Source organism: Aquila chrysaetos, chromosome 10 (genome assembly GCF_900496995.4).
Source record: "Aquila chrysaetos chrysaetos chromosome 10, bAquChr1.4, whole genome shotgun sequence".
In the NCBI taxonomy this organism is placed as follows: Eukaryota; Metazoa; Chordata; class Aves; order Accipitriformes; family Accipitridae; genus Aquila; species Aquila chrysaetos.
The window spans coordinates 33,962,735-33,985,004 of record NC_044013.1 but is presented as its reverse complement, the minus strand read 5'-3'; the positions used below and the strand labels follow the sequence as shown (position 1 = coordinate 33,985,004).

The window sequence follows — 22,270 nt, the reverse complement described above, 5'->3', positions numbered from 1 at the left end:
CCACCCACATTTGAGAGAGCTGGCCTTTTTTCCTGTAATTACAGAGTCCTTCAGTGAGATGATCTTTTAAAATGGCTCTGGGGAGAGGCTACCACTGACTGATTGTTCCTTTCTGATTATGATTGACTTGCAGTGAAACAACAATTATATGTTAATGTTTCTTGGAGAGAAAAAGAAGCACATGTTAGACTTTGGAATTTGTCTCCAGATGTTGCACCTAGACATATTTTGTGTCCACATATCGCAGACTAAAACAACATCAGCAAAATTTCACAATAAATGGTAGTGCTCCTCTGCCATGAAAAGTGGAAGTGCTTTCAGAATGGACCTTGTGATGTTGGAGTTAGTACATGTTTTGGGTGTGACTATCATCTGACATTTAAACAGCCCACTGAAAGGAACTCACACCAAGTAAAAAAACCAGTTTAGAATCTGATTCACAGTGTTTTAATTACTCTAGAAAGGAGCATCATTCTTGGTGAATTGCTTTAATTTTGGTTTTGCTGTTTGCACATAGCTAGCCTAAAAATCTCCTGTTGAGTCTGTTGAATACAGAGCTATTCCTGACTTTCCATAGCAGGCCAGATGGTATTAATTATCCCCTTTTTCCCTGTGGATGACAACATTTCATTGATTCACAAACCAATTCTCCATTTCAGATTCCATTTTTTTCTATCAGTATGGGCACGCAATTTCCCATTTACTGAAATGAGTTATGGAGGTCCAGAATTCCCAGAACGCGCCTCAGATTTGTTGGCTTCTGGAGCTCCAAAGTGTTTTAGCAATGTCAGTCATTGTCATCCATGACAACTGACATGTCTGAAAATATATTTATTTTTGTGTCTAGATGTAAACTAAATGGAATTACTTTTTATAGTGGTAAATACAAGGTAGTGGCTCACAAATACAGACTCACTTATAAAAATGAAACCTATATTCAATAGGATTTCTATGCAAAACCACATAAGCTTCCAAATCTAAGAAGCCTCACTGCAGACTGTGATGCTGATTGTGTTCTTTGGCTGTCTGAAGAGTATTTGCTAAAACATTTGCTGATTTAAGAGAAATACTCTCACTTGTAAAAACTTACCTGTTGTTAGTTACTTGCTTAAAGAAACAGGATTTTTGTTACCTGAAGCTGTTCTTACTTGATGCTGTGTAGTGATCTAGATTTTAGTGATGTTCCTGATCTTTTTTCTGGCGGCTAACTGTGGTTCACAAACGCTCATTTCCATCTGAGGCTCATTTGCTGGATTTGTTACGCTTTTCACCACTTGCCACAACAGCCTCCAGGGCTGAGAATAACTTTTTTAATTTCTTGGAAGAGGTATATGACTGCAATAAAAATATACTTTAATGAAGGACTGGTGTGATACACAACAGCTCTTTTGGTGATTGTCCTGCAGCTCCTTTGACACAGGTTTGAATAGGGTTTCTTTAGTCTATTTGCTAAGAGTCATCTTCAGATTCATGTCCCTCTGTATGTATCTATTCTCTGTCTCTAGTTTTGGCTATCTTATATTTGGCAGTTGAAACCAAGTCTAGCTGAAACGCAGTTCTCACAGTTTTCTAAAATTTTGATATTCGGTTCTCATCAGACTATAAGACTAAGATACATACAGTATTTTTAAAGCTTCTCTATTTTGTGATAAACATACCTAGAACTGTTCTGCTTCCAAGTGGTTGAAAGAGTATGTTACCCAAATGCCTTTAAAACCTAAATTGTTTTATTGCTTTTAAGAATTTGTGAGTTAATGTGAGCATTTGGTATCCACTGATGTCTGAACCACTGGCTGCTTTCACGTTAGGTTTAAGTTGCTTGAAGAGGTGCCCTTGAGTAGTTTTGCTTTCAGAAACCCTGCCACAAAATCACTGTACTCTAATTTGGCCTTAGCTTGGCCTTTCTCTCCCCAAGTAATTTTTTGCATCTAATTTCCATAGCAAAACAACAGAATGTACCAAACTATTTGCAGGCCAGTCAGATGGTAATAGAGAATTCTTGTTGCATGGCCTGCAAAATTAACATACCCTTGTGAGTATAAAGCAATTAGCCCTCTTGGCATTTGCAAACCATCATGCCATTCTCCAGTATTTGCCAGCCTGATAGGTGTATTGATATGATTACGGTCCTCATAGCTTAAAGAAATACATTGAGGTTATTTTCCAGTAGTGAGTGAATCTGTTATTTGCTTTTCATTTGCTTCAAAGATTTCATTAGTAGGGCCATGTTTTTTTCGGCAGTGTTAGAAGTGTATTATTTATTTCATTAGTGATTCCTTGGATTTCTAAAATACAACGAAGCTTTAGGAATTCACTCAAAAGAAGGGATGTGTGCCCCTTCTCCAAGGCATTAATGACTCTTGTAACCCAATAATAGTAACAAATAATAATAATCAGAGCTAATGAACTGAAACATGCTTGGTTTATAATTAAGTCTAGATAATTTCATCTTTCAAATGTGCTATTAAACAAACCCAAAATACTGTGAAACTTCACTGTAACAGGTGCAGTCTCTGTTATTAAATGTTTACAGAGTGAAGGGAAAAGAGGAGAATCTGCATATGTATGCATTTCTGCAGCTTGTTTACTGTGAATTAGAGTGATTTTGTTATAAAACAAAAACAACCCCCCACAAATATGAATGCTTGCATGTTTAAATGTGCTGAGGGGGTTATTGCCTGTCTGCTAATTTTTATGTTTTTCAGAGTGATATTAAACAGATAATTTGAGTAGAGCCACAAGCTAGTCTAATTTTTTTTTATTCTCCTTTTTTCTTAAAGCTCAAGCTATAAAAGCAAAAGGTCCAGTGTCTATCCCATACCCACTATTCCAGTCACATGTGGAAGACTTATATGTGGAAGGGCTGCCAGAAGGAATTCCCTTCAGGCGGCCATCCACATATGGCATTCCCCGTCTTGAGAGGATACTTCTAGCAAAGGAGCGGATCCGGTTTGTGATTAAAAAGTAAGGAATTTTGCGGTTTTGTCCCTTTATTACTCATTGTTTTCTGCTGGCTCCACTCTGCTTTATTTTATCTTCAAGAACTTCCAAACTGATTTCTACCAATGTATTCTTTTGCAGTACAGATGAGTAATATTTAGTTGATGTTCACTCTGATAAATTCAGCTTATCAGATCACCAGAGCACCACAGTGGGTGGCTGAGATCTGGACAGATCTCTTCAATATTATGGACTTCTTGTCATGGGCAGATCTCTTTGTACTATTTTAATCTCTGCGGCTGTAATACATGTTGAAAGCCATTGACTTGGGGGTATTTTATGCTGTCTGAGGATCTCAGCCTAGATTTCAGCTTGTGCTTTTGTATTTTTCTTGCTGGAATGCTGTATCAAGGTGTCTACGGCTGTATTTGTGTATAGCATCTCCCAGGGCTGGCTTGAGGCCAAAATAGCTACTGGTTCCTGTGATTTAGTTGGATATGTGTGTCCTTGGTGTGTCTGGAGGTAGATCAGATAGTATACATGACAGGAGACCTTAGATGTACATAGAAACCTTGAGGGCTCAGTTGCCTGCCATAGCTAGCCTTGACAGGGTATCAACTGCCTTTAAAGTGAGGACATGAGACTCATGAGATGTTCTGGAGTCCTTTCTTTCTCTTTTTCTCCTTTCTTGCCTTGGTGTCTTTCCTAGAAGAACCCTGACATTATTTTCTGCAAAGACAGGTAGGATTGGAAGGGAGCCTGAACCGAGCCTGAATTCAGGATATGCAGGGAGAGATGCCAGCATCTGTGGATGCCGAGTGCTGGATCTCAGAGCTGCAGAGCACTTCGAGATCCAGTACTGTGGGTACGACTGTGGCAGGCTGATATGCAACTTTGGTAGTGGGTGGATATTTACCTTTTATAGTTTGGTGCTTCACTTCAGACAGATGTGATGTTTCACACCACAGATGGACATTTACAGTTTAAATGAAGCTTCTGTGAGTAACTGCTGATGTTTCACTATTGTTTGGCGGTGTAGGACCTAATCCAAGAGTTTTTGAAGTGAATAGGAATCTGCTAATTGCAGTGGTTAGGCTCAGAATTGGTGGTAGGGACAGCCCATGCCTCTGTGCATGCTGCCTTTAGTACAGATGCTAGTTTCTCAAATCTGAGAGGTAGCTGTTCAGTTTCTGACATCCTAACGCTTGTAGATAACCAGAAAAAAGGAAGAAGTGTAGATTTACCTTTTGTCTCACTTAAAATCAGGCACTATGCATAGATTTTAATATTTATGCAATGCTGGCACCTGCTCTTGCCAAATCTGTCTTAGTTGTTAACAGTAATTAATTTATGCTGTTCATCGGGTTTGGAACATGTGGTAAGCAGAGCAGCTCAAAAACCAGTTCTGCTCTGTGAGAAATGTCAGAATTTTAAAATTTTTTATTGTTCTAATATGGATAAAACTAGATGTGTTTGGGAAACAGAAATGTCTGCTTTGAGGTTTTCATTTTTAAAGGCTAAATTTTTTATTTGGATCTTTGTTTCTGATAGAGTGTGTCTTAGACCTCAGACATAATTTTAATGTAATCTGTATGTTACCATGAAATGTTATGGCTCAGGTGGATATGGGTATCAGGCATGAAAAACGTTTTTGTCAGTAGGGTTCCAACCAGCTCTCATAATACTTTGGTGTTAATTGGAATTTAATGTTGGGGATTGTGATGTCCCCTGTTATTTTTTTTTCTCATCCTTCAGTGGTAATTTGAGGCTGTAACTGCCAGCTGTAACTTCCGGTTTATCAAAGTGTATGTCACACATGTATCTTAAATCTTTTAGGCATGAGCTTTTGAATTCAACACGAGAAGATGTGCCACTGGACAAACCAGTTGCAGGAGGTAGGTCTTCAAATGAGTGAGTTGTAGAAGGACAGTATGATTTCCTATTTCTCAGTCTTAGTGGTGGCTACCATTTGCTTTTCCTAATAACACATTGCAAATAATTCCTCTTGGCTTGAATTTTCTTTAGCTACAAAGTGACAGCAATTTTCCACTGGCTATCCAAGCCAGTGCTACTAACACTTACCAACTGATTTGATTCAGCTGGCCAGAAGGAAAAACAACGAGCTAAGTGTTAGTCTGTTGAGATACAGAGAAGAGGCAGTAGTTTCCATAGTTGATAGAGTTTACTGGGTAGGGAACTGTCTGTATCATGGAATAATTTCTTATCTATGGAATTTGCCAAAATTAGATTAACTGAAATGCAGTAATGAACATACTGGTTATAGTGGCAATTATTATTGTAGAATCTGACTTGCTCAGATGATGGGACTCCATTTTCACATAGTAGTACAAAGAGAATGCATTCTAACCACTTTTGCCATGAGGAATACTTTTCAGCAGATGCATGCTCTTACATGTTTTGTCTCCATTGAGCACTCATCTAAAGGTAAAAAAATGACCACGTAAAAACAAGACTACAAGAACAGACTTTCTTTACAATTGCACCCATGAGCTCATTTCCCCTCAAGTTGGGAGAAAAAAGTTTAGTATGGAAAAAAAGCAAGTTTTGAAAGAATTGTGCATGAGCACTAGTTGGTAAACTACTTTCCTGGACTTGTTTTTCTGTTCAGTTGCATTCTACTGTCTTTTGGGCTTCAGGGCGATTTTTTTAATTGTCCAGTTAAGGCAAGCATTGAAAGCTTGTATGCCTGAACCAATGGGAGCAAACAAATTGCTCCCAACCCCAAAATGCTAACTGGCAAAATCGGCCTGGTGGAACTGTGAATTTTAAGTAATGCCAGAGAAATTCTTAGTTCGGACAGTGACACAAGCATATAAACGGTAGTATCTGCACTACTGCAGCACCATTATGTTGTATTATATATTCATAGTCTTCTGTTGTAAAAAGTATATCAAAGACTGTACTTAAGTGAACATTAAGGATCTAAATTAAGCAAAGAAATTATGTCATAAGGATGTCACTTTAACATGTGTGTAGGAATTAAACTTTTCCTGCGGTATAAGTTAACCCAGTGTCTTGAGTCTTAATAACCTACTGTTCCTTCGAGCACCAAATTTGCCTACAAAAATAGTAGGTAGGCTAATGACTGAGTCTTAAACTTAACTGTACTCTTATGTGGGTTTTAAAATTAGCCCTTTTCTCTGTTGTTTTTGTCATATTTAATATGGTTATACTGATTATGAAGACAAAGCAGGTACATTGCATATCCCATAAAACCCCCATAGCTAAAAACACTAGTGGTAACCCATTTTTATGGCACAGTGTTAGGAACAGTCACTTGTCTTCACTAACTCGTAATGATGGTATATTCATGTGTGACCTCGGCATTATTTCTGAGAGAAGAGAAAGTCTGTGAAAGCTGTTGATAACTTCTCAGGGAACACAGATCAGAAGACAGCAGCTGTCTGAGCCTCCTTTCCCTCAGTTTTCTCTTCTCCCTGTTTGGATTCCCTCTTTCCCAGTAGCTCATCATCTCCTCTGCTGCTCCACATGTCTGCTGCTGTCTCAGGAGAGAGAGCTATGTCGTGCCAGCCTCTGCTCTCAGCTCCTTGTGGCTCCATGTCCAACGTCCTGCTCTGTCCATAGCCCCTGCTAGCTTGTGTCTGCAGCAGGAGAGGAATGGGATGAGTACAGAAGTTGTATTTTGACTGGCAGAAGAAAGACCATTTGCATTCGCATTCTTGTAGGAGACAGGCTGGTCAGGAAGGTTTTATGAAACGGCCTCAGCCCTGAAGCCCTGAGAAGGCTGGTATTTTCAGCGAGACAAACTGGTCAGGCAGTGATGGTTTGGCTCGGGAAATGGCTGGAGAAAGTGCGATCAGGTGCCTATGAAGATAGCCCAACCTGGTGCAATGCAGTTATGGAGCAGAAGTTGTTGCTTGCGCATGTTGACTAAACCCACAGCGTGGCAGCTGTCTGGTATCTTGTTCAAGACTGATGAGCTTCCATGTATTGGTCACACAGACATATTCAGAAGAAAAAAAGTGATTTGTATGATATGTGCTTTGATCCCTGCCACCCGACGCTGAGGGGACAGACAGGTTCTTTTGGGGATCCTTGGCAGAATGATGACAGCACTAAATCATAGTTACAATTAAAGCTTTATTTTTTTAACAGGATATTATAATTAGTATAGCATAGAATTTATTATTAGAATGGCACAGGATTTCTAGAAGCAGAATCAATGTAGCACAATTTATAAGTAGTATAATACAGAATTTATAATACAACTTAACCTGTGCTTTCTAATCACCTAGACCCTCTGCAGGTCGGGTCAGATCTTAATACATGGCTTGCTGTATCAATACAATAATCATAATCTAGACTAAAAAATGATATAATAATATATATTCTCACTCAATCCTCGGAGGAAGCTGAGGATGGTGGAGGTGTCCCTGGCCACTGGAGGGTCACAGGTCTCTCTGTCCAGCAGCAGCTCCCGTCCAAGTTCCCCCCTTAGGACTTGTAACTGCGTGATTTTTATGGACAGTGCTCCGTGTGCTGTTGTTACATGTTACATGTTACTTGTTCCATGCTGGGGACATCACCACCACTGGGCTGGCCAGGTGCCTGGGACCTTCAAGGCCGTTGAGGAAGGGAGTAATCAGCCTGGCACCCAGGAGCCTTGAGGGTAGTAGGGAGAGGAAGAAGGTATCTGTTTGTCTCCTTGGTTCACAGGACCTTCAGGGTCTGAGAATGAAGGGAAAGGGAATGAATGCGTGACCTGCTCGGTCACAGAGAATGGCTGCTTACCTTACAAAATGACATTAGTTATGCTAACCACATTACCAGGGGTTGGGAGCAGGGGGTACCGGTCACAATCCCAAATAACGAGCACACATGACAAAACAGAAATCAAAGCTCTTACCATTCCAGCTGCCAAATAGGACAGCACTAATGTCATCGTTGTGCTCTGTTGTTCTGCTGGAGGAGCAGAACTCGCACTCGTGACTATCTTCAGGTACAAAACTTTGTCTCACGAACTCCGGAGTTGCCTGTGTATCAGCCAATAAGCAAAGATGTTCAAGTGATAAAATGATGGAAAAACTGTATTTAATCTTGTCCTATTGACCAGGATATGCTAATCTACATAGCTGCCACATGTTGGGTTCTGTGTCTCAATTATAATTTAACTCATATCTTAGGTAGTGTCAAGGAGACATTTTGGAGAGTTGGAACTAAACTGCTTGTCATCTCAAGAGGAATGACAAAATCCCTAGAGTCATTTGATGTACTTATTAATCACCATTTAAAAAGTATTGTCCATGAACAGGGGGAGAAATGGGTACTGCAAGTTCAACATGAGTATACTGCTACGTGCGCCCATTGTAAAGGCTTGCTTTGGGGTTGTTAGTGCTTAGTGAAAATTCCTTGAAAGCAAGTTTTCATCCCATATGCACACCAAATTCTGCACTGAGTATCAAGATAATTTTTTAGAAAATGAAACTGGCAAAAAACTAATCCCATCTCCAAATGGGATCTACAGGTTGGAGGCTGATGATGAAAGCATTGCAGTTCTTCATGCCAATACAGTTTGTGGGTTTTTTGTAGTAAGTGCAATGTCACTGGTTCAGTGGATTTTTGTACAGTTTTTAATATTCTGTCATTTTTTATAATTAATTTTCCTAGTTCCAAGTTGAATCCATACTTCTGCATGGTATTTTCTGGGTTACCTGAAAATGCAGGATGGTTATGCATGCTATAAACTGAATGACTGAAAATATAACCAAAATAATTAGGGAATGTTGGTTTTGTTCTGTGTCATTCTCAAATACAGTGAAAGAGGAGTGGTATGCCAGAATCACCAAACTGAGGAAGATGGTAGATCAACTCTTCTGTAAAAAGTTTGGTAAGTACAGGTTTGGGTTTTTTTTTCTTTTATGGCTTTGTATTTCTTGAAGGTTGCTTTCATTATTTCCTTTGAACATCCACATGAATGAGACCTTTGATTAGTTTTTTCAAATATTTAAAATCCTGGCAGATGAGCAAAAAAGAACGTATTACTCTACTGCTTATACGACAAGGTAAATTCATAGTTAAAAATGTGTAAGTCTTATATGTACAGCTCATCTAATTTCTCTCAGTTCCTTCCTATTTGGATTTTTTTTTTCCTTTGATGGTGAATAAAACAACCATTTACTTATTTATATCCATTGCAGTATCATTAAAATTAGTATTAAACATTCCTGGGTGAATTGTTATGTTCTCTCCAATATAAAAAAACAGTCAACTTCATAAGAGCTAGAATAAAATGTTTCATGGTGCTCTATAATAGATTAAAAACTTTAGATGAAACCACTGTATTGTGCCCCAGTGAGGAACCGAGTAATCTTCAGTCTAGCATTGCGACTGCCTAATAGCAACATGATACAATATGGTAAATTTTTATGGTTTTGATGTGCTGAGTCTTGTACTCTGTTGAGTTTAGATACCCTGCATTGTCCCAGGTTCTAAGATCACGATTGCAACAGCCTGATGTATTTTGTTCTAACAGCTGAGGCCTTGGGGAGCACTGAACCAAAAGCTGTTCCATACCAGAAATTTGAGGCCCATCCTACTGACCTCTATGTTGAAGGGCTGCCAGAGAACATCCCTTTTAGGAGTCCCTCCTGGTACGGAATCCCTCGCCTTGAAAAAATAATTCAAGTGGGCAACAGAATAAAATTTGTGATCAGAAGGTAAGAGTTTGTTTTAATGCCTAAACGTGTTTTTTTAAAGAAAGAGGCCAAACAAACACCCTTTGTGTAATCAAGCACTTGGTTTCATTAAGTCATGAAACATTCAGTCTCTAGTTACAAGTAGGTAGATTAAATATTCTGTATTATAAAGTGGGTATTTGCAATCCAGACAAGACTTCCAAAGTATCTTTGTAGCATGTTCACAAGTTTGAAATACATAATAGAAAAATTCAAACTTTTCAATTCATGTCACTACTACTAAGTAGTAGCATTTAATTTATATCAAGAATGGGCAGATTATTTGTTTTCTGGTTGCAGGCCAGAGCTGCTAACTCTTACTTCAACCGAAGTTATTCAGCCCAGGTCGAACACCCCAGGTAAGACAGCTGCTGTCTCCAAGTGGGAATGGAAGGGTTTGGTGGGGAAACACATTTGGATCAATGCAACATTTTTCAAGAAGTAACCCTTTTGTGATGAGTGTGCTGACATGCCCTTCATGAGGTCTGAAAAGAATAAATTGATCATTATGAACATGGGTGGCTTTCTGGATTGTGGTGCAGTCCATCCGTCTTTGAATAACTAGAACGGGTCACCTTCACAGGCCGGGAGAACTGGAGTTACTATCCTGGCCTGAATCAAAGCTCTTGAGCCCCTTAACATTTCACCGCTGACTCTGTTGGCCTTTTTTCAGGCCTCTGTTGGTAAGGAATTGTAATGACTTCTTGAAAGCATGAAGTGCCTTTAGCACAGGCAAGAATCAGACTGGGTTTTATTTCTGAATGCTCTGAAGTGGAGTGTGTTGGCACTTCCTTGCTACAGAAGTGCATGTTCCAGACCTTGTTAGGTTTTTTTAGGAGCATGAATCTGCTTGCAGTAATAACACAGACTGCAGCTTTAGGAATTGTAGAGCTCACTGCAGGGAAAAAAAAAAAGGGAAAGAATATAGTTTAATAATCATGTAATCAGTAGTTGTCTTATGTCATCACAATGTATTGTGGATTTTGTTTGGATTTTAGGAAAAGGCTCGTATACAGCAAGAGGGTAGCTCACTAGAAAAGACTGTGTTAAATGTGGAGCAGAAGGAAAAGGCAGCATCGTTTTAATTTTTTTTCTTTGTTTTTTGTTTTATTGCCAAAACTCTGATTGTCATCAGATTTGACAATACAACTGGCAATTTGACAATGAACTAATAAGAGCAGCTGCCAATGATAGCAGTAAAAAACCTGCTAATAAAATCCTCTTTCCAAAAGAACTAACATGCAGTGGTCATGATTCTTAAAACTCAGACTGTTTGAATGTTCAGAATAACATTTATGATTTTTTTTTTTACTAGTTATTTTGCTGTATTTTTCACTAACTTGTAGGTGAGTCTGGTATTACGAGTGCCTACAAAGCTTACCAGGGTCCAGGATTTGATGTCAGACAGGCAAACACAGCAAATGTTCTCTTGGGGTTAGAGCCTACTGAAAACCATTTTCCCAGGCAAAGGGCGAGGATCTTCTTACTGTAGATGCAAACTTTATGTTGCTAAAGAATATTAGACCTTTTTTAAAGCGAAATACTATTCTGTTGCAAAGTAGTAATCCTGTGCCCTCAACAGTCTGCATTTTAATTTTTTAAAGTAAATTAGTCACTCTAATTCCTTTGCCAGTAAGACTACAACACGTGATTAAGTATAAACACAGGTGCAGGTGTTAAATACCTGTGAAATCTATCAAATAAGTAGCCCAGATTGCAAAAAATATTAATGCATCTTGCCTTGAAAATATAAGAAGCTAGAAATAAACAAGGTCAGGTAATTTGTTAGTCAAAAATATGATTCGGAAACAAAAAAATTCTGTACGGCTTCTTTCATGTATGCTTTCCACAACTCTGAATGGTTTTAGCTCAGTAGCAGTTAATTGTTATTTGTGGGTTGTGATGAAAAGTGATGAATTAGGATGCTGTTTGTCAGAAAAGAAGTGCTTTTTATTGCTGCTAGTGTCCTTTGCTTTCTTCTCTACCTAAGCTACAAATTGTCTGCTCTGGCTAGCACTCCTGTAATTGGCTTTTATTTACAATAGAGAACAGGACTGAAGATGATTTTTTTTTTTTATGCTAATCAAAATGTTTAGCAAAGCACTCTTTAAATCCTCATCTTCTGTTCTAAAGAGTGTTATTCTTATGCACTCTGATTAATTAATTCCAACTTTGTAAGAGCCACTAGAATAATTGCTTCCTGCATCTAAAGGCTCTGAAGAACAAGTTCTCCTACTTGGGCCAATGTTTGAAATTTGTAACTACATTTAAACAGATTTTCCGTTTTGTAGAGGGAATTATGTGTATCATTTAAGCTGCCATTAATAATCATTACTCATTGTGTGTCCTTGTCTACTCAGATGTGATTGTGTTGAAAGAAATGTGTTCAATGTACCTCTTTATCTAGGACTGGGTGATACTCTGACATATATCCATTTCTGGTTTTCAGTGAAAGAAGATTGGAACGTCAGGATCACAAAGCTAAGAAAGCAAGTAGAAGAGATATTTAATATGAAGTTTGGTAAGTTAAATGTTAAATGAACTGTTTTATAATGCTGCTGCATTTTAAAACTCATCTGTAAAAAGAGTTTTAAATTTTACTGTACTTATTTAAACATCAGAAATGTACTAGGACAGATATGGAAATCTTGACTCCTCTTACCTACTTTTTACTGACTCTTCCTGATAACTGACATAAATGACTTTATAACAACATCCTAGGCCATAGTTTTTCCAGTTGTGTGACAACTGGAGATGATGATGTGTGCACAAAAAGCTTTTGGATGAAAACAGTTCTCAGAAGAACATATTAGGCACTGCAGGCTTAGATGTTATCTGTAACAAGATGGACCAAGTCCCCATTTGCAGTTATTCTACAGAAAATAATAGAAAATCTATTTAAATATTTCTCTTGGGTTTTTTAATTATCTCTTGAGTAGCAGAGCTTCTGTAGCCAAGCTTCTTAAAATCACTTGAGATAAAATACCACCCATTGGAGTATGTAAATTATCATTAAATCTTTATTTTCAGCCCAAGCTCTGGGGCTTTCAGAGGCAGTGAAAGTTCCGTATCCTGTATTTGAATCAAACCCTGAGTACCTGTACGTCGAAGGCTTGCCAGAAGGAATCCCCTTCCGGAGTCCCACGTGGTTTGGAATTCCACGCCTTGAAAGAATTGTCCGTGGGAGTGGCAAAATCAAATTTGTTGTTAAAAAGTATGTTTGTAATTCTGTTATTTTTACTCCTGATTTTGAAGTTATTTGATTTTCTTGCCAGCAACTCTAGGCTTTAAATGCTACCTAAATTCTGTTTGCATGAAACAGAAAGAACATTTTACATGTATGTTTTATCTCATGAAAGGATATACCTTCCTTATTAAATTTATATAGATGTATAAATTGTGTGTTTCATGCATCAAGGATCTAGGGGGAAAAAATGGCCTTGTACCTGGAAGCTTTTTTCCTTCTTTTTTTTTTTTTTCCTTCTTTTTCTTCATTTTTTTTTGCTTGAAATAAACGCAGACGAAAATTGCAGAGTAGAAAATGCAGCTTATGTTTTCTAACTTTTTGTGGTTATAGTAGATGGAGAGTCATCTATGATTCTGGAAGAATTTTATTATAGAGAGCTGATGATATGTAAATTGGAACTCAACTGAATTCCAAGAAATTTGTAACATTTTGCTGTATTATTTTTCTTGCATGTGTAATTGATTGGATTGTGTTCTGTTCAACTTCTAGGCCTGAGCTTGTCACTTCCTATTTGCCTCCAGCACTGGCTAGTAAAATAAACACTAAAGGTAAACAATTAAGTATTAATTGCTGCCATCAATTCATAAATACTTACTGCTCCCTTAGCAGACTGAGACATCTTTGTGGTTGAAAAATATGGGTGTTGCAAACAAAAGGCATTATTTAAGATGGTCTAGCATAGTAGCCTCTAAATCTGCTATTATTTGAAAAAGTTACTCAAAACAAATTTATCAACTTTTTTTTTTTACTTAAGACTATTCTGATACAGAAAATGGAATTTACCCAATTTTGACAACTTTTATTTTGCTATTAATGGCCTAAACCATATTTAACTTATAGCTGTGAACTGAAGTAAATAACAATGACGTTTTGTAAGAAAAGAATAAAAAAAGAAAGTCTTTTAAGTTTGTCTATAAAAAAATCAAAGTTAATAATTTTTGCTGTTTAGATAGTAAAAAGTACCAAAGCTGTCCCTCACACTTAGAAACAATGAAGTCTTCTGTTCTGAATTAGTGGAGTGAGAATTTAGGTGTGATACCTGCCTTTTTCAAGAGTACCAAACCTACTTTTTAAGGCTGTGAGCGTCACTGTATTGTTCAGATTTTACAATGCAGTCTGTACTTAGTACAGACATGAGTGATTCTTCAGTCTGTTGGAATTTTCAGAATACAGCTGTTTTTTCATTAGCTGTGCAGGATATACATTATAGAGGGTTTGTGCATTATACCTTGTATTATATTGACTTCCAGCAATGAGTCCAAAGAGTTCAAAAAGGTCACGAAGTCCTGCAGGCAATTCAAAGGTCCCAGAAATTGAAGTTACTGTTGAAGAAGGTATGGAAGAAATATCATTGAATATTCTTCTAATGTTCTTCTATTCTTCTAATGTTTTCTGTTCTTCTCAGTTTTCATAGCCCATAATTAACTTATACATGCACCTCATATAGCAAGCTCAGTTTCATTTCAGGGCTTCAAATACACTTTAATATAGAAATGGTTTTATTTTTTGTTTCTGAATAATACTGGATTCTGTACAGATGATGGTTATGTAAAATGCTGGAGTTTCACAACTTGCTTGGGCCTTTTATTCCAAGCAGAGATCTGGGAACTGATGTAGTCCTGAGCAGAGGAATGACAGATGTGATCAGTAGTATCAAATGCTTAAATATTACCCTAGAACTTCTTATCAGTTTTTTTTATTCTACTCTTGATTCAGAAGTTAATTTTTCTCTAGTCATCAAGTTTGATATGTTGTTCTCTTCATATGATGGCTTGCTTCTGCTCTCTGTATGTATATATGTGATGTCTTTTTACAGGTCCTAATAAACCGCAAACAACAGATGTTCGAACTAATTCTCAAACCAATGGGTCCAATATGAGTTTCAAGCCACGAGGAAGAGAGTTTTCTTTTGGTAAATGTTGTGGGAATTAGCACACATGCATTCTATTAATGTTGGTATTGAAAATTCTGGTGATTACATACCAGAGATATTTTGAATTCATGTTTTATTCTGCAGTCGGTGAATGACTGAAGTTCTTGTTTTCATGTACATTCAGTTCATCATGCAGAATAATCTGCATCGGATGAATCCTGGGTGGTGTATGGAGAATGCTTTATAAATGCAGCACAGGTCCATTAGATCTTATTAATTTGGGTTCAGAATCAGTCCCTTTAGACTTTTGCTGCTCTGTTATTTCAGAGTGCTGCAGACCCTTGAAGGACTTGTCCGGTGCACAGTACCACCAGAGTGCATAAACCCAGCTGAGATCTGATATTGTGCATAAGCTTAATAAGCATTCCACAAACTTGGAATATTGAGCATCACTGTGCAGAGATACCCAAGTCGTATGTAGGAACTAGGAAGCATTTGAACTAACATTAGTAAGCCATGATCTGTCAGAGCTGATTTTGCAAGATGGCCATTATAGATCTCTCCAGTTCTGGAAAATCAGTAAAGGAAAAGGCAGACAGGACTGGAAGGCATGTAGCTGTGTTCATGAGCATTGGGCCGGAGCTTCTTAGCCATGGAGGACCAGGCCTGTCTGTGCAGTCCTCTAGCACAGAAATCTTTGCATTGAAAGCAGGGTCAATTTGCAACCCAGATAAATTCCTCGTAGTAAAGTGAGATGAATTACTGTATTCAGAGTAACTATAAGCAGTTCCCAAGTCTCATGAAACCTTTGTTTAGCATCCTTACATTCTGAGTTTATTTGGTTTATTGTATTTGTCCCTCGTGCTTTCTTTTTAGCCATATGGTCATAAAACATGAAACAAAGTAATCCTCTACTCCTACTGAGCCAGTTTCGAATGAATATAAGATACTGATTTGGTATGACTGCTCCTTTTGGCATGGGCAGTATTCGTATTCAGAGTTGTGTACAGTTTTCTTGGACTTGCTTGTTATTGTTAGACCTAGGCTTTTTTTAAAAAAAAAGTCTGCAACTTTTTTAAGCTTTCAACTGAGTTTTTAATTTTGTAGACCCGCTTCGGACCACTTAACTGCAGCCGCAAGTAAACCAGTTTAGAAATTGCTGCTGATTGCTGTCAGAAACAAAATGCCTAGCTAGATGCACATTTAATCTTACCCACTGAAGTTGAAACTATGGTAGAGTTTATAGTTCTCAAGAGAGAGACGTGTTCTGGGGCTATGTCACTAAACATGTTAAGAACTTTCTGTCACCGTTGTGGGTGCTGGTTCAGATGAGTAAATTTTATGCTGCCTGATACTGTAAATTTGGATCACTCAGGTTAATTTCAGTTTTAATTGCCTCTGCTTTATCTAGTAGCAGTATTTTTCAAAGCTTTAGGGAAATGACGGTTGATGTGGATGTAGGTTTAGACTGTGGCAGAATGTTTCAGTGGCATTTGCAGAATGAAAGCCATTTTGCACAATTTACTGTCATAGTAAATCGGTTATCAAGCATAATAATTTATTAAGCATTTATTAAAATATTCTTCAAGGACTGATTCATTCTGTGAGTGTCGATTTAATTCTTCCAATTTCCTCCTGGCAGAGGCGTGGAATGCCAAAATTACTGACTTAAAGCAGAAAGTCGAAAATCTTTTTAATGAAAAATGTGGTAAGTTTATTGATTCTTTTTTGCTGAGCTGTCTTTCTTACAAACATGCAGTTAGATGTATGAGAGATACATTCACATGTTTATTCCAAAGGTTCTGCAATCCTTGTGTACTCCAGGCAATTTCTCATTTGAGTTCATTCTCATGTAGGTTGCTTGCAATTCTGTGTTGCTTTTCCACTAGTTATTTTATTTGGGTTTGGAAATGGAGAAGTTGTGGTTGGATTACTACTTCTCCAATGACCCAGAGACATAGTGACTCCACATCCTGGCACATCTTTTTAAGCTTTCTGCACTGCTTATGAATGGGACTTTGTATGACTTAAGCCTCCGCATGACTCAGTACGTTATGGATGGTATCTGGAGAGACGTGCTCCATCGTGTCCCAGCACTACTTCTAGTGCTGTTTGGAAGCTGATGACTTTTGGAAGTAATAACTTCTCATTAGTCTTCTGAGTGCGGTTTTTGGAACAAGAGCACTAATCTCACCTGCCCTTAGTGCTATTCTATAGCAGAGACAGAGACAGAATGCATTGCCTGTAACAAAGTGGAGTACAAATGGGATAGTCTTGCATGCAGACCAAACCAGTGGCCTGAGCTGGCTGCAAATTATTAATTTTCAACTGCAAATTATGATCAGATTTATTGCAACAGAATGACTTGTGTTTGAGACTGTTAATTTTCTTCCTGCCTACTCATAGCTGTCACCAAAAAAGGCAAAGCCTGCTGGTTTCACCTAACCTAGTATGTATGTGCCAACTATTATATACCGTTTATACCTGAGGTTTTCCTTTTTATATACACATCAGTTATCTAGCTGGTAGCTTATTTGCTCTGTTGCATTTTAGGGGAAGCGCTGGGGCTGACTGAACCAGTGAAGGTGCCGTTTGCATTGTTTGAATCCTTCCCGGAGGTTTTCTATGTGGAAGGACTACCCGAGGGGGTGCCATTCCGCCGACCTTCTACTTTTGGAATTCCAAGACTAGAGAAGATCCTGAGAAACAAATCTAAGATAAAATTCATTATTAAAAAGTAAGACTCCCATATGTCTTTGATAATCTATTCTATGAGAATTGAAATGTAGACCAAAAAATGAAATTGTGTTGCTGAGTTGCTAAATTAGTCTGTAAAATACACACTGGAATATTTTTAGTAAATGAGGAAATGGTCAGAAAGCTATTGTAGAGGTGGAGCAAGATAGAGTAATCTCTTTCTGAAAGACACTCACAACCTGTTTTAGGAGGAACAGAAAGTCCAGATTTCTTAGCCCATTTCAGTTACCACATCACTGGTTTAGTTCCTACTGTATGGAGCGCTTACAGGTTACTCTTAGAACTTGCTGACAGTGTACTAAGAGCTGAGAAGTGGAGATTCATATATTGGGGGTTGTAATAATTTATTTTTCTTGTCTAGAATAGGTTTAGATACCCATGTGCCGGTGTAGAAACAGTGGCAAGAGAAAAGTTGCGGATCCTCTCAGCCGTTGCATTCTTGGCTGGCTGTCTGGCTGAGAGGATATCGCTTAATTTCTGTCTTTAATATATTAATACTAGAAAATTGCATTTTCTTTAATGTTGATAAATGTAATTTTATTATTGTACATGAAATGTTCAATCTGTTTGCAGGCCTGAGATGTTTGAAGCAGCTGTTAAGGAAAATTCTGCTAGAAGCCCCCAAAGTGAGTTTTGCAACTGCTTAACGTTCTAGATAAGTCTCTTTCAAGGATTAAATACAAATCAGGAGAGCTGCATGGTGTTAATGAATTCCTGAAAGATACATTCTACATTGTGGTTGGTTGGTTTGTTTGCTTGTATGTTTTTAAGATGGGAAAAGCACTTACCAGTGACAGTTTAAATATAGTGTTAGCAAGGGAGTATTAAATTTTTTAAGTTATTTGCAATAATCATGCTTCTAATATATTCTTTACTACCTTTTATCAAAATGTAACAAGTAATGTATGATTCACAGAAGTAATTCAGGTCTAGAGATAAATTATTTGCTCCTAATACGTACATCATCTAAATCACAAGTGCTTCACAGATTGGAGTGCAGATAGCCAGTAGAAAATTGTGTCAGGCAGGTCATGGATTAAATGTTTTGAGTCATATTATTATCTGTTACTATGGGTTGGCAAAACTCTGCTGAGTTACTTGAACTATGCTAGTTTGTGCCACTGGACAGTGTGGCTCACAAATGTAGCTGTAAGGGATTTCTTTTGTGAATGCACACAGTGAACCCATGGATCAGTAGGTGTTACTGAATTAACTCCAAGGGCTATGATTTTTCTGCTAATAAAAATACCAAAATACATGCTCCACATACTCTTTTTTTTTCCTTTTCTTAATAATCTTTTTAGAAAACAAACTAGTAAAGATTAACATTATCTTTATTCTAGCTCTTTCTCCTCTTGGGTTGGAAAGACAGTGGTGTGTACCTTCAATAAGTATGTCTCGTTGGCAGCTGCTCCCATTTTGAAAATGGAACTGGATCCGCATTGAAAACTTTGCATATATCTGTTATTTTGCAATATTTTCTCTATATATGACATTCAAGATTTTGAGCTTTCTACAGAAGTTTTTTAAATTAATTCTCTTACTTTTAGGAAAAAATAATTCATCTAATATAGCCAATACAGCAAGCACCACAACAAACACACTGGTGAACACAGCTGCAGGTGTTGAAGATCTTAACATCATTCAAGTAACTATACCAGGTGTGTATACTGTTTGGTTTCACATCATACTTTTTGTGCTTATATTCTTCATGACATTTGTTTAGTCTGATGAAGTTTTTTCCTACAGTCAAGCTGGTTCACTGAAATACAAGTACAGTCAACAAAGAGCATAATTTAGCATTCTCTTTTTGCTGAGACGTTAAATATTTTCTAACACTCATGAATATCTATTCAGTGAAATCTCTAGAATATTCTTGGTCCAGTTCCTAGTTAAGGAGTATCCACATTTTTCCCTTTTTTCTCATGCAATAAATTAAATATTGATTTGCAATTTTCTTGGCAACTTCAAGAGATCAGTACTCAGACTGAATTGAATAACCATATACACTGAACTGCTTTGTCTTAACACTGATTACTATTTTCTCAGGCATGTATTACATTCATTAGAAACCGTGAGGAACGTTGCATGCTATGGCCATTTATTGAATGGTCACTTTGCTTTTACCTTTCCCCACCGTTGTATGTACTGTAAGAAAATAAAATATAATTTGTGGTTTTAGATTGAGTTTACAAAATCATCTCTAGATGGTAGATCTAATGTTGGTTATGTAAATACTCTGAAGCTTCTCACAGATTTTTTTTTTTAACAATCATCTATTTTTGCATATTTCTACAATTCTGTGTTACTGCTAAAACTAGGAACAAAGACAGTGCCTGTTTTGAAGCACTCAGGTATACCTGCTTTGAGTAAACATGCAATGACAAACAAGCTTCAGGGGGGGGAAAAAAAAAAAATAAATCTGTGTAATTCTAATGCTATTCTAACAATTTCTTCCAGATGATGAAAGTGAGCGACTGTCAAAAGTAGAAAAGGCCAGACAATTGAGAGAGCAAGTAAATGATCTTTTTAGCCGGAAATTTGGTAATTGCTTCTTACTCCCCATTTTTACATAGGTGTGAATGCAATTAATGTTGTTCATATTGAAGGGTCATTGTTTAACCCCAGCCCGAGCCGCTCGCTCACTCCCCCCGCACCCAGTGGGATGGGAGAGAGAATCAAAAAAAAGTAAAACTCATGGGTTGAGATAAAGACAGTTTAATACGACAGAAAAGAAATATAATAATAATAATGGTAATAATAATAATAGAATGACAATAATAATAATAGAAGGATTGGAATATACAAAACAAGTGATGCACAATGCAATGGCTCACCACCTGCTAACCAGTGCCCAGTTAGTTCCTGAGCCACCCCTGCCCCCTCCACGCCAACTCCACCCAGTTTATATACTGGGCAGGACATCATATGGTATGGAATACCCCTTTGGCCAGTTTGGGTCAGCTGTCCTGGCTGTGTCCCCTCCCAACTTCTTGTGCCCCTCCAGCCTTCTTGCTGGCTGGGCTTGAGAAGCTGAAAAATCCTTGACTTAGTCTAAACACTACTTGGCAACAACTGAAAACATCAGTGTGTTATCAACATTCTTCTCATACTGAAACCGAAACATAACACTACACCAGCTACTAGAAAGAAAATTAAATCTATCCCAGCTGAAACCAGGACATGAAGTTACTGAATCATCACAGTGGATGATATATATGATCATTAAAATGATCAAATTTGAGAATTGTATATGAATGTTGTGCTTTGACTTCAAAAAGAATCTTTTATAAGTGATGTAGGTTGTTTGACGTTTTAAATAAATAATCCTAAGAGTATAAATTGCTTTATGTTCCCCCGTCCTTCCTGTTTCTTTCTGTGTAAACATGGATGAAATATTTATTTTGCTGGCAATCCATGATTCTTCTTAGGGCTTCATAATCCTGACTTCTTAATACCTGGGACTACAGTAATTTTAGAAATGCAACTTAACCTTTTTGCTGTGTGTGGTTTCTTTTTTTTACTTTGTATTTGCATTGCACAGCAAAAATGACCTGAGTTTCTTTATCTCAAATCCCTTCACTAGTGCTGTGTTGAATTGCCTTTTGTGGTATTGCAGGAAACACTTTGTTTTCCTTCATGTAGCTATTTCCTTAGATATCCTGCTCTATACCTTTTTTTAATTAAAAACAGAATCTGGGTTCTTTATATGGTGAGCTGTCAGGGTTGGAGTTGTAACTAACGCTCTCATATTAATGTTCATGAGTGTAATCCAAAACATCTATTTCTAACACTGTAATGGTTTCATTGTCAAGTGAGTTTTCATAGTTTCAGGTCTGATAGAAAGCTTGCGTTTGCATTTACCTTCTTAATCGTCTGAGGCCTTTTTTCTTCAATGTAATCATAAACATGTAGACTTGAAAATAAACACTATCTCTCTCACCTAGGTGAAGCCATTGGTATGAATTTTCCTGTGAAAGTCCCATACAGAAAAATCACTATCAACCCTGGCTGTGTGGTGGTGGATGGGATGCCTCCTGGCGTGGCATTTAAAGCTCCCAGTTATCTGGAAATCAGCTCGATGAGGAAGATTTTGGAATCAGCAGAGTTTATCAAATTTACTGTCATTCGGTATGTAGTTGCCATTGATTAGATTGTACAGGTGTTGCAAGGACAGCCCTGTAACTTGTATAAATTGAGATTTGAAAGAATAGAAGTTGCAGTGCACCTTTAAATAGTGGAAGATGTTGGCTCTTTTGGATAACAATATATCAGGTCAAATGAAGGCCAGATGTTCATAGCATGAATGAAGATGGTAACTCTTTGGGGGACACGACCAATTTAGTATGACAAAGGGCATATTATTAATACTGCATATTACATCAAGCTGTCTTTTGAGTTGAAATCTGTTCATATTATGTAAGAGTCTTAATGTCTTGTGGGCCTTGCTCTCCCATTTATAAGATGAAGTTTTGAGACAAGTCCAGAGCTTGTTGGCTCTTAACAGTAAATAGTCTCTTTGTAGTAGTATTACTATTAATATTTTTTAAATATTTGACTTGTGTTAAGAACACTGAGTTAAGGTAAGCTCTTTGATAAATGTTTTTTTTCCCTAAAAATGAGTTTATCTACAATATTTGAAAATACAATATTGTACAATTACAATATAAGTGAATTCTATTTGTATGTGTATATTTCCATAGACATATATATACACACATGTATATACAAAGTATA

General features: G+C 37.4%; 1 protein-coding gene across 11 annotated transcripts in view; it reads left to right on the top strand.

Moving 5' to 3' along the window:
• The window catches only part of GTF2I (general transcription factor IIi), an 82,711-nt gene that overhangs the window by 50,008 nt on the left and 10,433 nt on the right, over positions 1-22,270 (top strand). For all 11 annotated transcript variants that reach the window (XR_003925258.2, XR_005933328.1, XR_003925259.2 and 8 more), the window contains exons 14-29: positions 2,781-2,964; positions 4,777-4,835; positions 8,738-8,809; positions 9,455-9,638; positions 9,957-10,015; positions 12,106-12,177; positions 12,687-12,870; positions 13,393-13,451; positions 14,154-14,237; positions 14,720-14,815; positions 16,419-16,484; positions 17,330-17,513; positions 18,107-18,159; positions 19,084-19,194; positions 19,994-20,077; positions 21,481-21,664. Coding sequence is in view for 8 of the 11 variants with exons in the window: in XM_030027247.2 (XP_029883107.1) it covers positions 2,781-2,964; positions 4,777-4,835; positions 8,738-8,809; positions 9,455-9,638; positions 9,957-10,015; positions 12,106-12,177; positions 12,687-12,870; positions 13,393-13,451; positions 14,154-14,237; positions 14,720-14,815; positions 16,419-16,484; positions 17,330-17,513; positions 18,107-18,159; positions 19,084-19,194; positions 19,994-20,077; positions 21,481-21,664 (1,735 nt within the window). In the remaining 3 variants the exon portion in view is untranslated. The remainder of the gene's footprint in view (positions 1-2,780; positions 2,965-4,776; positions 4,836-8,737; positions 8,810-9,454; positions 9,639-9,956; positions 10,016-12,105; positions 12,178-12,686; positions 12,871-13,392; positions 13,452-14,153; positions 14,238-14,719; positions 14,816-16,418; positions 16,485-17,329; positions 17,514-18,106; positions 18,160-19,083; positions 19,195-19,993; positions 20,078-21,480; positions 21,665-22,270) is intronic.